General features: G+C 35.6%; 3 protein-coding genes and 1 long non-coding RNA gene across 7 annotated transcripts; 2 read left to right on the plus strand and 2 right to left on the minus strand.

The window, feature by feature from the left end:
- Positions 1-435: 435 nt before the first annotated feature.
- On the plus strand, positions 436-4,430 carry LOC113045009 (protein lifeguard 1). The gene is made up of 7 exons (XM_026205107.1): positions 436-545; positions 1,334-1,557; positions 1,673-1,752; positions 1,853-2,053; positions 3,054-3,182; positions 3,354-3,497; positions 3,917-4,430. Exons 2-7 carry the CDS (start codon positions 1,335-1,337, stop codon positions 4,067-4,069), a joined length of 930 nt encoding a protein of 309 aa, XP_026060892.1. The 5' UTR covers positions 436-545; position 1,334; the 3' UTR covers positions 4,070-4,430.
- Positions 4,431-6,512: 2,082 nt separating this feature from the next.
- Positions 6,513-13,126, minus strand: LOC113045010 (poly [ADP-ribose] polymerase 2-like). 4 transcript variants are annotated; one of them, XM_026205109.1, is made up of 18 exons: positions 13,007-13,126; positions 12,701-12,777; positions 12,238-12,441; positions 11,988-12,155; positions 11,604-11,674; positions 11,380-11,430; positions 10,551-10,647; positions 10,394-10,469; positions 10,219-10,321; positions 9,982-10,135; positions 9,685-9,823; positions 8,315-8,378; positions 8,056-8,190; positions 7,807-7,934; positions 7,542-7,641; positions 7,326-7,424; positions 6,995-7,119; positions 6,513-6,894 (listed from the first exon to the last, which is right to left on the minus strand). In XM_026205109.1, exons 2-18 carry the CDS (start codon positions 12,759-12,761, stop codon positions 6,735-6,737), a joined length of 1,935 nt encoding a protein of 644 aa, XP_026060894.1. In that variant the 5' UTR covers positions 12,762-12,777; positions 13,007-13,126; the 3' UTR covers positions 6,513-6,734. The 4 variants fall into 4 exon arrangements, with proteins under 4 accessions (XP_026060894.1, XP_026060893.1, XP_026060896.1 ...); XM_026205108.1 differs by having other exon boundaries at positions 11,604-11,677; positions 13,007-13,125; XM_026205111.1 differs by lacking the exon at positions 11,380-11,430.
- A 252-nt stretch (positions 13,127-13,378) lies between these two features.
- Positions 13,379-15,219, plus strand: LOC113045015 (uncharacterized). The gene is made up of 3 exons (XR_003275948.1): positions 13,379-13,667; positions 14,853-14,989; positions 15,088-15,219. It is a non-coding gene; the product is annotated as an uncharacterized LOC113045015 (long non-coding RNA).
- sdr39u1 (short chain dehydrogenase/reductase family 39U, member 1) lies at positions 14,588-17,184 on the minus strand. The gene is made up of 6 exons (XM_026205114.1): positions 17,038-17,184; positions 16,441-16,547; positions 16,090-16,172; positions 15,865-15,986; positions 15,490-15,642; positions 14,588-15,248 (listed from the first exon to the last, which is right to left on the minus strand). Exons 1-6 carry the CDS (start codon positions 17,051-17,053, stop codon positions 14,824-14,826), a joined length of 906 nt encoding a protein of 301 aa, XP_026060899.1. The 5' UTR covers positions 17,054-17,184; the 3' UTR covers positions 14,588-14,823.
- Positions 17,185-17,443: the final 259 nt, after the last annotated feature.

Below are 17,443 nucleotides of genomic sequence, written 5' to 3' on the forward strand. Positions count from 1 at the left end.
GTATAACCTATGTTTCGACAGCTCTTGTTGCACTTGCATTTTGTGGTTGAATTTGTGAAACCTGTCAACCCTACTCAAACCATCATACTCGCACAAAAGACAAAGAGCCAAAGTAATTAACATTTATGTTAATGCTAAGACTGTGCTAGAAAGCCAAGCACGTTGCTTTATATCTGAAAATGTACACAAGCTTGCCTAGTCAAGATTTTAGGCTTGCCTGTATTTGTGTGCAACAAGAGTACAACCGTTTAAAGATCACATTAGAATTTGTCATTTAATGGTGGTGTCATAAAAGTGTACTAGTTCAAAAAGTGGACTCTCCGAAGGGAAGCCAGTTGTGTGAACTTACAGTAAGCAACTTTTGGGCAATCGTGTGAAAAACTTCACAACCGATTTTCCACAGAGGGTTTTTTTGTAAATGTGGTAATAGGAGGATGTGGAACCTACTTCAAGTCTGTGAGAAACAAAGGTGAGACATTAAACATCGGAGATCTCTCAGAGCTCAGACTTCACACCAGACCACACAGAGGTTAAGAAGAATCAAGGTAAGGGTTCTTTTAGTTATGTAAAATATAATACTATAAGATATCAATATTTTCTTGTGATTGAAGAAATCAATTGATCTAAATAAAAAAGTAAAATACTAATCTGCAAAATAAATTAGATCAAATTATTATCAGTCAGTAAACCCTTTAAGAATAAAGTGATAACATCAACTGAAACAAGAACAAAAGCCAGCTTTTAACGGTGAATGTTGCACTCTTTGTCTCTCTGATGAAGTTTTAGTCAACCAATTGAGGATTTGGCTAATTTGTAATCCACTCAGCATTTCTCATTCAAATGAACTGCAATGTTTGCAAAATTTGGGTTAACAGTAAAACAATACACAAATGTAATGTGCTTGAATAATCTAGTCTTTATCCATTTAAAAAAATATTATGGATACATTTACTTAAGTAAGTGTACTATTAAACTTTTGCAAAAAAAAAAAAAAAGAAAAGCTAACCAATTGTGTGTAACATTCTTACTGAGTAAAAATGAAACTATGATTCCCTTTTTAAACTTAAAACAATAGACATTTTTACATTTTGTTTTTCTCTGTGTATATTATATCAGGATTTTTTCAGTGTATTTCTATCTTGACCTAGAAGTTAACTATAAGATATATAATGGAACTATAACAAACCACACAGTAGCAAACAAATATTGCAGACCCCACAATTTCCTGTGCATTGCGATGTTTTTTCTACAGTTTTTTTTTTCTTTGACAAGATCTTTTCCTGTTATTTTGACATTCTGACAATACAATCCTAACTAACCACATCTTGTTTAGGATGACGGATATAGAGAGCCAAAAACCTGTGCCTGAGAATGACCCAAGCCATGCAGAGACAGCACCAATGTATGACCCACCTCCATACATGCCTCCTCCTTATCCTACGGGGCCTGATGTGTACCCTCAACCCATTCCTGTGGCAGTCAGCTTCATCCCACCCAATCTGCCGCCAGAAGAGATCGACATGAGCAAAACAGAAGAACCGAATCCAGACCCAGCAGGTGTTTTATTTCACTGATTTATCAACCAACATTTACTTAAAATGACGTCAAAACCAAAATAACAATCTAATGACAAGAATGTCATGACAGTAATAATATTTTTCTTTTTTAATAGCTGTATTTCCAGCCGAGGAAAGTCAGGTGTTTGTGTCATCATTTGAGGATAGGACTGTCCGGAAAGCTTTTATCAGAAAGGTGAGCATTTCTGTGATTTGCATCCCATCGTGAATATTAAGATTGCTCTGAATGCTCGTCCTCATTGTCCTTTCCAATCTCTCTCTCTCTTCCCTCGCAGGTGTTCAGTGTGGTAACAATTCAGTTACTAGTCACGTTCACTGTCGTCTGTGTGTTCACCTTCTCAAACACAGTCAAGGCAGCGGTTCAGCGTAACATCTGGATGTACCTCAGTTCTTACATTATCTTTGTAGTAGTGGGCACATGTCTTTCTGTGTTTTCCAAATTCAGTCGCACACATCCCTGGAACCTGCTGGGACTGGTGAGTGTCTTCATGCTGTGCATTACATAAACACATACTGTAGCCGCCTACAGTTAGGAGATGATGAACTTTTCTATCAAAATAGAGTACAACAGTCGGGTCCCGGAAGTAAAAATCACATTCATTTTCTCTATGGCTAACTGATTTTTAATGTTGTTATTCAATATGCTTTTTTCTTTTTCTTTTTTAATCTCAACATGAAAAATTAATAGGCAAAATATGTTATTTTCTTGATTCTCCTTCATATTCGGTGAAGGAATGGCTTGAAAACTGGTTGAAACACTCTAACTTTAATTTAACCAAGTTGGTTCCTTGTCTTTGTTTCTTCTGAATTTTCCCCAAAATGTACTACTTAACAACATTCTGTAATCTATAGGTTGACCCAAAAATCTCCTTTCTTTAAGCCATTGCATTTTGTAACTTGGTTACCACAACGGACTGGTGTATTTCCTCTGTAAGTGCAGTGGCCAAAATATAAAAGTTAATGTGAGCATTATGTACAGCAGGTATCATCAGAAAAAATAAACAGGGTGAGAATTAAAACGCTCAATTTAGATTAGCTTGTTTCTTGTTCGGCCAAATGAATGGACATGAAATCTTGATTTGTAAGAAAAAAAAGTTGACTAGATAATGAAAATACTAATGGGGAAGTCAGTTGCCAGGGATAAAAGTCAGTTAAAAGGGTTTACAGTTTGTTATTAAAAATGACCACAAAAATGCAATACTTCCATATAATCTTTTACAGTTTATAACATTTATAAAGCCCTAGACGACACGTGATTGTGTTTCAGACCTCTTATTTGTGCATTTGTCTATTCAGGTTGCATTTTATGTCATGTTTCAAAATAAGACAGAAATAAATACATTTTTAAAGACTTTTTTTTTCCAATAATGCAATGCAGTCTTCAAAAATCTAAATTCAAAATTATTAATATTATATAGGCTATGCTTTGATAGCTGCATATACTGTATGCCTAACATGCATTATTATTGCCTGCAGTCAGTGGTTACGCTGAGTCTGTCCTACATGGTGGGAACTGTAGCCTCATATCACAACACAACTGCTGTGATCATCGCTTTAGGTTCAACTCTGGTCATCTCATTCAGCATCATCATTTTCTCTGCCCAGGTATGGAAATTACACTAATCTGACATCAGCTAATTTTAAGTTAGAGTTAGGTATATGTGATTACCACAGTGTGTTAGATAAAAGATAAAAAAAACCCTGAAAAAAAAAGAATTCAGAAAAGCATAACCTGACTTTATATAGTTGCTCTTTCCTTTGCTGTGATCCTTTCAGACTCGCTTGGACTTCACAGTTTGTAATGGTATTCTGCTCATACTGTCCATCGATTTACTCATGTTTGGATTCTTCAGCATCTTCTTCTACTCCAATGTCCTGCAAATTCTCTATGGATGTCTGGGAGCTCTTCTTTATGCACTGGTAAAGCATGATAAACATTTAATGATAACAACCACTTAAAGGGATAGTTCACCTAAAAATGAGAATTCTGTCATCATTTACTCACACTAATGTCGTTCCAAACCAGTATGAGTGGCTTTCTTATGTTGAACATAATAGAAGATATTTTGAAGATTGCTGGTAATCAAAACAGTTTGTGGTTGTCATTGACTTCCATAGGGAAAAAAATACTATGGAATCCAATGGCAACCAGCAGCTGTTTGATTCATAATATCTTCTTTTATGTTCAACATAAGAAAGCAACTCATATAGGTTTGGAATGACATGGGGGTGAATAAATGATGACATAATTTGAAATTTTGGGTGTACTATCCCTTTAAGAAAGTATGGTGTAAGTTGTGTGTCATTGTGTTACCAATGTTTCTCTTTCCCTCATGTAGTTTCTGGCAGTGGACTGTCAGCTGGTGATGGGGAGACAGAAATACAGCCTTGATCCTGAAGAGTATGTCTATGGTGCCTTAATTATCTACCTCGATATCATTATGATATTCCTCTACATACTTATGATTTTGAGTGGAAGCTCCAAAAATTAAATTCACACATGCATAACTTGTGGCACTCGAAATCTGCACATGCCAGCTGGTGTTTAACCTTCTGACCTCTAATATTCTTACATCACTGCTGTGTTCTCTCTACTGGTTTCACTGACCGCAGTACTTTTATCTTCTTGTTTGTATTTAAGATGCGCTTTTGAGATGCACAGATCATTTTTAGCAGATAAACATATTTGTAAATTAAAATCTTACAAACTGCTGATCACAAGAACCTTTTGTAAGTCTTAAAAATTATGCCTAATGTAAATGCGTTCAATGTTATTAATGTGCTAAACACCCCAACACGTTTGTCCCTGTAATGTGACTGCTTAAATCAATAAATTCTGTTTATTACAACAAAATCTGAAAATTTGAAATTCCTATGCAAGTAAAAATGAATACTAAAATGTACACTGCATATAAATATAGCACATTATTTTGATTATTAAAAATAATAATATAAAACTCCATTTACACTGACAGACAAAAGACAACAAATTCTCAGACATTTTTTTTTCTTAATCTCTAAACAATCTTATGAAGTTATCAGTTATGTATATGTTTTGGTTCAGTAACTGACCACAGACTGTATCTTTATTATTTACTTTAAATAGTAGGTTAAATGATCGAGACTCTTTTCCTTATCAAAGTGTGCAAAAGATATGGAGCTAAGAAGTGGCAGGGTAATAATATTCATTGCAGTAGAGGGTGTAGCTTTCTCCATGTCATTCAAAATCTCTGCGTTTATTTCTTCCAGTGAACACAAAAGAAATATTCCAAAGAATCTTAACACAATAACTCTCGATACAATGACACTTAGGGTTCATTGTCAACATGTATGTCAAGCTATAAGAGATATAAACTTGTTAGACATAAAATTGTTACAGGGTTTTTGTCCTTTTGGACCTCGTATGGCCAGAGTACACTGCTGTTGTATAGACAAGACCTGCATTAATTCAACAAATTCTACAATTCTTGGACAAATGTCTGTGTTGAAGCAATAGTGTCTACTTTGGAGCCCCCTACATTTAAGCGAGTGCGATTCTTTGTGGACTTGAATTTTTATCCACTCAAAAAAAGAACACTGGAACGAGGGAAAGAAAGAGAAGCCATTCAACTTATTAGAAGTCAGTGCCATCAGAATTATTTTTAAACTGATAATTCAAGATAAGCAAGGCCATTCAAAGTTACATTGTATGGTGGCTCAACTGAAGAATGCCTAAATAACATAAACTGTCTCTATTTAGTTGCATTTAACACTTGAAATAACCCTTCACTGCAGATTAACTTTACTTTTAATTGAGATTTTGAAAAATAGAGAAGTTTGATCATGTACTAGGCTTTGTGAACATTTCGCTTCAAGGATTTGTGTGTGTGTGTTCACCTGAAAAAAGAAACAGCATATTTAAGTTTGACATGTCATTCCTTTAGGGAGAGTTATACCCAACCTCAAAGTAAACTACATCGTCTTTAAATCTGTACTTCAACCAGTTTTTATTCAACCAGTTTTTCTAGACCAACTTGGGTTTTTAGTTTTTTTTCTGGGTGTTGGATTCATGTGTCATTCAAACAGTCCTGCAAGAATTAATTTAGACATGATGTGAACCTTTTTGAACACTGGTAATATTCGACAAAAATGAAGTCTACACATTACCATGTAGTCAGAGGATAAAACCAACCTCAGTCTGTGTGAAACAAAAACATACATTCATGGAGACATTTAGATCGGTTCACTTGCTAATCTAACATCTATAAAGGGAACTTTAAAAACACAATGTTAACATCTGATGCAATATGAATTAGATCAAGACCCAGTGTTTCCACATTAAATGGTGCATTCTGGTACTTAAGTGTACAGGCAACAAATTGCTTACATTTGCTTCTCTGTAATCCACTTATTTTCTAAATCAAATGCTCTGGTTCAAACTACTCCAATGCTAGAGTAGCTTTTATAATAATTATCAGTTTTTAAACTAGACATTTTAATATATGCTGTTCCTTTAAGTGGATATCATTGTGATATTTCTCTACATCATGATTTGGGGTGGACCAAAGCAATGTTTATGCATAGACATATGTAATATAGTCATATATATAGTCGTATATTATAGTCATAATATAGTCAAAGTGCTCATACAACCATTCTGAAAATGGTATTTACATAGTAAATATCGATTTACATGAGGCCCATTAATATACTCTCTCACACAAAACACAAAACTTTTTTTTATAAAGGTGTATTTCTACAACCATCATGTAAATATTGAATTTATCAGCTTTTTTTTTTATCTTAACATTCCCCCTTATATTAATTTTGATGTACTGCTGCTCAATTAATGATTCAGTGTAATAGTCATAAACATTCTACCAAACTAATAGATTCTGTTGTTTGAATTTCACAGATTTACAGAAAAGGTTAAACAAAACCATATAAAACACAGTATAACAGTAGAAAATGTCATTTTTTATTTTGATTAATAATTGCAATATTATGTCAATGGAAATTACTCGACTTCAGATAGCTATCGAAGTCACAACAGACATTTAAAGAACAATATGTTTAAGTCTTTTTATATTTATGAACACATGTACTACATACAGTATAACTATAGTGTGACTCCTTCACCTGTAAAAACTGCTCTAAATGTAAAGAATCCAGACTGCCTCACCACAGCGAAGAAAAGTTAAACTGAACCCGGAGGAGATACTTCATCAGTATCTGAGCAGGGTTATACACGATGTACTCATTATAAAGCAGGCTGTAACCTCCCTTCTGCCCCACCCCGGTCTTCACAGAGGGCCCCATGGGTACTGTCACACCATCCCTGAGAGAGAATGAGAAAAGATTTGTCAGTAAAGCACTTAATCACAAGCTTAAAAACGTAATCATGTATTACAAAGCAGAAAATTGAAACGCAAACTCACAATGCAACATAGTTGTTAGGGTCAGGCGCAGTCTGCCCCAGGCCTCTTGTGCTATGTTTCCCAGAAGGCAGTTGGTCAGCAGTGTAATCTGCATCCAAAAGTTCATTACTATTCCCAAGGGCAACCTGTGAACAAAATACTGAAGTTACTTTTTCCTGTAATCAGCAACTTGTAATCATTTTAGCTTTTTTTAATCTTTAAAAATAAGTGTAAGATCACTGAAGCCATTTTTATCCAACTTTCTATTCATCCAAGTATCCTGAAAAAAGTATCAGTTTCCATAAAAATATTGTGGAACTGGGAGCAGATATTTTGATGTTTAGATACCAACCTCGCTGAGCAACAAGAGTCCTTGGTTGTTCTTTTGATTGGCAAAGCAGTAATTGGCACTTTTAGATGACATGTCTGCAAAGTAGACCCCCTTACCAAACTTTAGGGGGAGGAAAAGTTACAATTATATTGCTTTTTAAAAAGAATGCTTTAATGCTGGGAAACCGATAATATATTTATAGTATTTGTATAAACTCAGTATATCTCTGCGTCTCACCATGTATCCGGTCACTGGAGCCTCTGGAGGGGCCACTCGCAGCCCCTGACTCAGGATCCCCACCCAGTTCGACAGACGGGAACCATGCCACAGGAGCATTCTAGTATCCACAACAACAAAAACCACTTGTACTATCTGAAATATGATTGCTGTAATTCAGTGAAATCAGATGAGACACACACTAGACCAGAATTTAAGGTAGTTCCTGTTTACATAAGATCATAACATAAGTGAGAAAGTATAACTGAGGAAGCTGGTTTAGTACTTGTTTTCCATCTGAGAGCAGAAGCTGTCCCTCTCGCCCTCTCTTTCTACAGCAAAGATGTCCAGAATGGTCATTGTGTAGTCAGTATGGGTGGGTGCATGAGTGGACTGAAGATATTTCTCTATAACCTTCACAAAGACAGACAGTTTGTGTCTAAAACTGCATATTTAAACAGACCATTTAATCATCCAAAATTATTTTATTAATATTATATTGTACTTCAGCCATAAAAAAAGTCCCACACTGTACCTTGTATTCATTGCTGTTAGAATCCAGTGGCTGCAATCGACATTGTAGAGAACGATACTGTCTGTCCAAAGGATGCTCATCGTTCTGAACACTAGACTGAACCATTTTCACTGCTATCTGGATGTCACATAAAGCCTAAAAAAAAGAAAAAAACATGACTATAAAGATAGAACTCTATAAGAATGCAGTAAATTTAAACAGTCAATCAATTCAAGCTATTCAACATCAGCAAGATTGAGCAGCAATTACAATGTCTCACCTCAAGCAAAGTAATTTTCTCCTTTAGCTCAGCCTCTGTGCGTATTATAGGGGGTGTCCGCAACCTGAATGAACAGCAAGTTATCAGGACCAACAAATATAAAAACACTAGATCAGTAGGCCATATTAGCCACTATTGTTAAAAATGTAGGGGCCTGATTTTTTTTTTTTTTTTTTGCGTGTTTGAGAAAGTTCTCATTCTTGCTGAGGTAGCATTTTTATTTATTTTTTCAAAATAAAAACAGCAAAATTGTAAAATATTATTACAATTTAAAATAACTGTTTTCTATTTTAATATACTTCATATATATATGAAGAGTTTGGTTGCAAAACGCGATAAACGCCATTTTTTGACATTTGGATTTTATTATTGGAAATCACTGTTCAGATGTACCTTAATCTATGTGTGAATTGCTGCCATTAATAAGATTTAAAAATGTACATTTTAAGCCTACTACAAAATTTATTTTTTCACAAAACGCTGCGCGAGCTCAGGATGTCACGAGGAGAGAGTCACCGCCCGGTGAAGTGCTCAGAGTTTGCTCAGTGATTTTACGAAAAGTGGACCAGGATAAAATACTCCTGCGTCTGTCAACAATAAACAAATGCAGCAGGGAACGAGTCTCCGATGATGTCAAGAAGAAAGCCAGGGAGGTTGCGGTGTTCACACCAAACGCGAATAGAGCGTCTGGCGTGAATGATTTTTATAAAATATTTCTTTAAAACCCCTATTTTGAAAGTCAAAGGTGTCTCTAGACGCTTGAATGAGGCGAATTCGCGTCTTCCGCGCCGCGCTAAACGCCATCGCTCCGCGAGACCTCCAGGCGCGCGTAAACCCGCCTTTGCATTGCGTTTTGCAAAAAAGAAAAGAAATGTTATGTTGTGTATGTTCTGGCCAAAACTAACTCAGAATCTTATTATTATTAATCAATATTTGTATATACTATTCCATATATTTATGATGTATTGTTTTTTTTAACCAATTTAAGATGTTTAACAATGTTAAGATAAATATGTTGCATTTTGGCATGGTTTTTGACTTATTTATGAACTATTTGGACTTAAAATTTAATAAAAAATATCCTGGATTTGAAGAATATTGTGTCCCTGGCCTTCACTGAGCTCAGGTAATAGTTTAATGTACAAAAAATTGTGAATGAACTTGACTGTTGATGTCTTAAAAACCAACATTTCTCAAAATGGATATATCTCGTTTTGCAACGAAACTCTTCATATATATATATATATATATATATATATAAACAATATGAAGTCTTTACTTTCACTTTTGATCAATTGATGTATCATTGTGAAATAAAAGTATTAGTTAATTAATTTGACCCCAAGCCTTTGAATAGTAAAGTAACTTACCCGAAGTCATGGGGGATGCGAGTGTAAAACTGGTTGCATGCTTCTAGGAGTTCCTTATTACTCCTCTTTTTCTTTATACACTCCTCAATCCTCTTCAAAGAGGCATAGCCAGCTCGAATTTGCTCTGTAGTTAGTTTTCCTTTAGCAAAATTAATAATAATAATAATTTAATGGTTTTCATTTGCAGTTGTATCATATAAATATGTTTGCGTTTTTTAGCTTGAATACATTCATCAATCACTAAGAATATACAAGATTCATTCTATCAGTTTGGTACAAAAATACACACACACTCACCGAGTGGGGCTTTTTTGGTGTCATACTTCATTTCTAGCACACACTCTTCCATGGCTTTGAGGTCACATATAAGCTCTAGCAGAGACTGGACCTTGCTGTTCAGTTGGCAGGGCTTTATTTCAGAAGGAGAGGATACCACAGCCTTGTCCTTCTCCTGGTGAGAGGAAAAATCACTAATGAGGAATGAAACAAATGTAATGCAGCGCAATGGATCATGTGATATTGGGGTCTTTTTACCTTGTCTTCAGTGCTGTAGTCTACAAATACCATGTCATATTTTCCTGCAACTTTCTCAAAATTTGCTCGATGCTCCCACTCATTCTTGGTCTTGTCAAAGAATCTGCATATAGGCAGATTATTAGCAAAATCTTTCTTATATCTTATAAGAGTAAATAAAATATAAAAGAATTACTTCTTTTTGAAGGTGTCTTTAGCCTGAGCAAGATTGCCCCCACAGTTAACCAAGCTGTTCTGTCCTACTTTTCCCACTGAAGAGAAAAACACAACAAGAACATGGATGATAATGTCTTATGATAATAAAAGAGCATCTGAGGTGTTTCAGTACATACCTCGTCCCCACCTCATCCAAACACTGTAAGCTTTTCCATTGTCGTCCTGAAGAAGCTGAATCAGGTAATATTTATTGTTGTTGAACTGAAGGTTAGTCTGTAACATTTAAAAGCCAAAGAAAAGGATATCACACAATGTCATATACTGCACATTGTTTTCATATACACAAACCTTCAAAAGTTTAGGGTCAATATATATATTTTTTTTTTTGAAAATATTTTTTTTTCATAGAAAGAAAGAGAGTTTGTAATCAGCATGGATGCATTACACTTATCAGAATTTACAGTTTAAGCCATTTAAAATTTTACAAAAGATTTCTGTTTCAAATAAATGCTGTTCTTTTGAACTTTCTATTTTCTATAGCAAAATATTAAACAAATGTTTTCAACATTGCTACTAATGAGAAATGTTTCTTGAGTACCACATCAGGATATTAAAGTAATTTCTAAAGGATCATGTGACACTGAAGACTGGAGTGATGGCTGTTGAAAATCTAGTTTTGCTATCACAAAAATAATTACTTTTTTAAAAATATATCCATACAGATAACAGTCCTTTTCAATTATATTCCACAATATTACGTTTTTTGTTTTTGATCAAATAAACATAACCGTCAGCATAAGAGACATGATACACTTGGCAATTTTGCGCAATGTTGCTGTCAACGAGGAACCAGGATAGACACAGGGTCCACAACTGATCTAAAGTATCCAGATATAAATTTGTTACCCATTCCAAATGGGAAAGTGGCCAAGCACCCTGTGTATCATCAGCCTTTCACAAAAGAAAATCTTATCGACCCCAAACTTTTGAATCTTCAATATCCACCTGATTCAGCATAACATCATATACATCAGCCCCCTCACTGTAGATGTGGGCCTGTGAATAACCAGAGAAAAGAAATCTAATGAGAAGAATGCACTGAAGTTAACAAGGTCTATATTTAGAAGAATAGGGATGTTTTAAAATATTTTAAAGGTGATTACACAGTAGTCAAATGCTGTAAAGTAATTTCACTTCACATGAACCTATGACGCATTCAAAGTAATTACCTTTCCAATTTTAGCTTTGCATTCTGGATCAACCGGGGCTTTTCCTTTCATAATGACCGTCTTCACAACCTCTTCTTCAGAACATGAGATGGGAAAGAAACAAAACAACAGTTAAAGTCAATTTGAAACTTATGTAATGTCATGCATAGGAGATTGAAAGATATTTAACATATATATATATATATATATATATATATATATATATATATATATATATATATATATGAACATAGGACAGTACAAATTCTGTCCAATAGGAATATAATGGATTGTGGAAAGTGGTCTCAATTTGACAGCTGATTGAAGCAGAGGGGTTGAAAACTAAGAGGGATTGGTAACATCAGACAAAAAGAAAAGGAAGTTAATCTAACAAAGAAGCATCACCTCCACTCTCCTCTTTTACAACGGGCTTGACTTTGTTCGCTCTCTGACTCCTCCCTTCATTGCGTCTCTTCTTAGAAACCGGTTGCTCCTCTTCCTCCTCTTTCTCCTCTTTAACCTGAACAACATCTCCATTTTTGCCATTCGGGGCATTCCCTTCATCTACATCTTCTGCAATGCAATAAGCAAACAGCTATTAGATTTCTGTGACAAATACTGATGCAACATCAGACACAGGTACACACAGACATACCTGACTTCACTTTCTGAAGGCGTATTTTTCGTTTATACTTGGTGACGGTATTAGTCTGAGTCATTTTCACAAGATCCACCTCATAACCAGGTCCGATCGCCAGTGACATGGACTTTTCTCCGGCCTGCTTTGCTGTATCCAGCTGGACACAAACCTCTGGAGGATACGGCTCCCACTCACCATCATCTCCCTTCCACTGCCAAACTGAGAAGAATTAAATATTCAGTTAATCATTGTGTGAAATATGAATATCTAAAACTAAAACAGGGTCACGCCTATACAATCAAAGTGATTAAATACGATCAAACTGGTGTGGTTGTGGATTTACACCCATTTTCTTAGAAAAAGCAATTGGTGTGAATGTTTTTTTTTTTTCAGCTTTCAGTGCTTGACTGACGCACTGTAAATGCTGGTTATGAAACTTTGAGCTGTTTTGGCATGTCCACAGAAAGTGAATTCATACTTGTCTTCGCCTCTTGAGTCTCTGCCACAGACTTGCTCCGGCAACTCCTCGTTCGACGCATGCTTTCAGTTAAACAGCTGAAATGAAAAGAAAGGTTTCCCGCACCGGTTGTTTACTTATTACGCAAGTGTTACATAAACGGAGTTATCCAGAAACGTGGTGAATGAATACATCATTTGAGTTTAAATATCTACTTCCTCATAATCATCCCATAACCATGGTTACTGCATCGAAAGAACTTTAGAGAAATGTTACAACATGTAAAATGTAAATAAACACACGATTTAAATGGTTTTCAGCACCTACCTAAGATTTAAGATCTCTACTTCGGTGTGCACCGAATGGCGCGAAAAGGATATTAGCCCGGACCTTTTTGTCTAGGAACGAACTCAGCACTGAGCTTGTTTCTGTACGGATTTATTTTGAAGGCTTATTGCCGATGACCCAATGAGGATCTAATTTATTATTGGTTTTGATAATCGTGGATAAGCATGTGTTTACTAGGCAGACGAATGTATGTTAAATAGCTTTATTTTAAAATAAATAGTATATCTGTCGCTGTCATTTATCTTGTTAAGAAAATTAGCGCAAAAGAGCGGAGGGAGAGTAGTCTGAATTGGGTTCTAGTATCATGTACTAGCTTACACATTGAACTCATTCGCCAGCCGCGAGTGTTTCCAAGTCAGCGGGGATCGCATCAGTTGAACCGCTGAAACTGCGCGGATATCAACGTCTCGTGCGAGAATTCCGCGCTATGACCCACGTTTCTGTGCGCTCGCTCATCTGTTCAGATGATGTCCTGTGAGGACAGCGATTGGCTCTTGTCTCAGACCTTCCCCGAGGTAATTGGACGAGTGACGAGCACTCTGCACGTGACCTCTACAGTAAGCTTCCTACCGCTCCGGTTAATGACGTAGACTGTGGATCCTTATGAAGCCTCGTAACTGAGCGACTCTTTACAATGACGGTGAGTCGGTGAGGTCGGTTTTATACACATTTTATAAACATTTCTAAAACGTACATAGATTTCAGGACAGCTTCGTTTCCCAGATAAGTGTTTGGTTTTTAATTAATTAGTGTTCCTCATTATTCTCAAGCCAAACGATAAGGATGGTGTTTATGTAAATTATTTCGCAGTGATTGGGTATTTTATGCATGACGTATCATTGAATCTTTTTTCGAGCAAAAGTGGGCGTTTATCACCATGAGGGTGTTTTCAAACTGCTGGGTGTTTCTATGTGCAGGATTTTGAATAGTAACTTTCCGCTACCAATTCCATGTTTAACTTATGTGCTATATATAAACATGATTCATTTTGAGGTTTGCATTTTTTTTTTTTTTTTGGTAATATTTCTATAGTTTTAAAGCAGTTCAGTAATGTGATATATCACATAAGAAGCTTACTGAGTGTATCTAACATTAAACAGTTGGTGTAAGTGAATTGTGTCCATATATAGATTTTATCATGTGCTGATGTGCAAGCTTACTGAGTATATCTAACATTAAACAGTTGGTGTAAGTGAATTGTGTCCATATATAGATTTTATCATGTGCTGATGTGCAAGCTTACTGAGTATATCTAACATTAAACAGTTGGTGTAAGTGAATTGTGTCCATATATAGATTTTATCATGTGCTGATGTGCAAGCTTACTGAGTATATCTAACATTAAACAGTTGGTGTAAGTGAATTGTGTCCATATATAGATTTTATCATGTCCTGATGTGCATTTGTTCTAAAAGTAATGTTTGAAGAAAAATATATTAATGTTGCTTGTAGAGGATGACCCCATGGATCAGACTGATGAGCCAAATATAGCCACAAAAAATCATGAGACATAACATCTGCTGTGATTATATAATGATGGAATATACCACAGCTAGACAATAATTTTCATGTGAACATTTATTGTACACACAGACAAAAATGACTGATTCTTAAGGGGGACAGAAAAGGGGATGAAAACAATGTATATTTCTGAGTATCTACATTAAATCAAGCAAGTACAATCAAGCTTTATTTTTAAATGCTCAGTTTACATTTAAAATGATAAATTTCAAGAAATGTATTGCACTTGTCTTCTTAAAAAAAAACACAATCTCCTCAATTCTCTTGACTGATTACTAATATCCAACTATTTCTTTTAAAGCAGATGTAAGATCTGGGTATTGAAACTTAAAGCCAGACTCAAGAGTTTTCTTAGGTACCACTTTCTGGCCTTGTGTGAGGATGACAGCTCTTTCAGAACCAAGGAAGACATCCAAGAAAAAGCCAGGCACAGGGAAGATAGTAGGTCTTTTTAGAGTCCTGCCCAATTCCTTAGTGAATTCAAAATTGGTATTCAGTGCAGGTGCAACTCCATTTAATACATCTGGCTCTGTGGATAGCTCCTCTTTGGGCTCCAAAGCATGGGCGATGATGCCAGCAAGGTCTGACAGATGGATCCAAGGGAAGGGCTGTCGTCCTGAGCCAAGCGTCCCACCCAGGCCAAGCCAGAAGGGAATCAACATCTGTTTCATGGCTCCACCGTCACGCCCTAACACTGCACCTGAGGGTGAGTGGAAGAAAGTACATAATTACACTACTAAGGTTTGGCAGATTTATTTCTGTTTTTGATTCTCTTATGCTCACAAAGGCTGCATTTATTTGTCAAAAAATACAGTAAAAACAGTAAGATTAAAAACATTTTTTACTTTTTTTTTCTATTTTAACAAATTTTAAAATGTAATTTAATACATTTTGTTTCGTTACATTGCTAGCACTCTGGTGAGACATTTGTTCAGATTCACCTGGTCTGATGATCACTTGTCTTGTTTTCTTAGCACTGTTTTCAGGTAGCTGCCCTGCCGCCTCCCACTCTTTCACCAAACGAGACAGGAAGTCAAATGGTGTCCATTCGCTCTCCTCAGTGTACTGGGTTTGAAGACTAGGTTTATAACACGCTGAAGACAAAATCAGAGACAGCTGCATGTAAAGGCTGCCTTAGGAATTACATTATAATAATAACTGTAGACAGAAAACATTATTTTGTATAATTGACTTTTCTACATTAACTGATCAAATCAGTATAGAGGAGACAAGAACATGAATGGAGACAGATGTGTTTATTATTCATTATTTAAATACTATTATATCTAGCTTGCTATGAAACACCAGTTATTTACCTACTCCTGTAACAAGCACCCATGAATGCGGTGGAGTAGATGAAGCAGCAATAGCTTGGGCAAGAATTCTGGTCGTGTTTACTCGGCTCGAGACCAGATCTTTTTTGTAACTTTCATTCCACCTAGAGAAAACATTTAAATTATATTAACATAACCATATTAAAAATAAGAACTCATTATTTTGATGCAATTACTTATTTACATGTCTATAAACAAAATCCTTACCATCTTAAAGGATTCATAATACTTTCCCCTGCTAGATTCACAGCACCCTCACATGGCGGGAGGCCTCCTGACTCTACATCAGCCTGTTAGGACAGTTAAACCTCAGTCAAACTTTCCAAAATGCAACATTTACATTTAACTTTACAAATAAGGGGTATTTTAACATTACACATGAATGACCCCAGATCTGGGCATTATTATAAGTTACTTATTATTACAAGTCATTATTATTGTTTTAATACTGAATAACATTGTAATCAGGTTAATATCAAGGTATTACTTCGGCTTGAAATCAAAAGTAAAAGTAAAAGTCGACTTTAGTGCATATCTTAAATATAAGTTAAACCATACCCATGTTATTTTTCCTGGTCCAGGCTGCCTGGATATAAGTGTGATTTCATGACCTTTGCTTTTCAACAACCTTGTCAGCTCACGACCCACAAATCCTGATCCTCCGCCTGATGAGAGTGAAAAGGTGGGGGAAAAAGGTTGGGGGAAAGCAAAATTATCTTACTGCATTTACAGTATAGCAACTAGAATATGGAGTTTAGATTTCTTTTCCCATAATGTACAGGAATTTGAATCAAATCATGACATTATTTTACGTAATGACATTTTTACATAATTATTGTGTTTTGCAACCATCCCGCGCACGTGTAGACGCGCATGCGCTGTTAAAGCACTTACGAAACATCACCTCAAGCAAAATTAAATTCTCGTTTATACTATAACCAACTGATAAATGAAGCCAGTCATGCAATAAGAACAAGATACCATGCGTTCAAAGAAACTGACAGGATATTTTAATACATTTACTACGTATTTGAATATAACAGAGCTATGTTTATATCACAACAGGCTGTAAGTGTTACACACTAGCACTCAAAATACGCTGTTTTGTTACGCTAACACGCAGTGACAATGGGAAAATGAATATAAGTGTTATACCTATTACAACTCTCATTGTGCTTCTAAAGTACAGTCCGTTTATCCTGATAACTTGCAGAAATCCACTTCTTTTTCACCTCTCTGCCTTCGAAGGTTAAACCAATGAGAACGTCGTATGTTTACCGTGTGATCGACACAAACTGGACCGTAACCGCAGCCATGTTGATAAGGGCAGCAGGTTACCCTATCACAACTCTGAACTATCAGCATTATTGTACTTAAATGTTTACATGTACCAGTGCTATTACGTAGCAATTAGTAATATGATACTACAAATATGACATGGTAAATCATGTCCACTCTATAAACATGAACTTTTTGTAATATTTCTCTTTTTAAGACATCTAGTCAAATTAATTGGGCATACAATGACTATTAAATCCGTCATGCTAGATATGCTGACAAT

The sequence above is a fragment of the Carassius auratus genome, chromosome 27 (assembly GCF_003368295.1).
Source record: "Carassius auratus strain Wakin chromosome 27, ASM336829v1, whole genome shotgun sequence".
In the NCBI taxonomy this organism is placed as follows: Eukaryota; Metazoa; Chordata; class Actinopteri; order Cypriniformes; family Cyprinidae; genus Carassius; species Carassius auratus.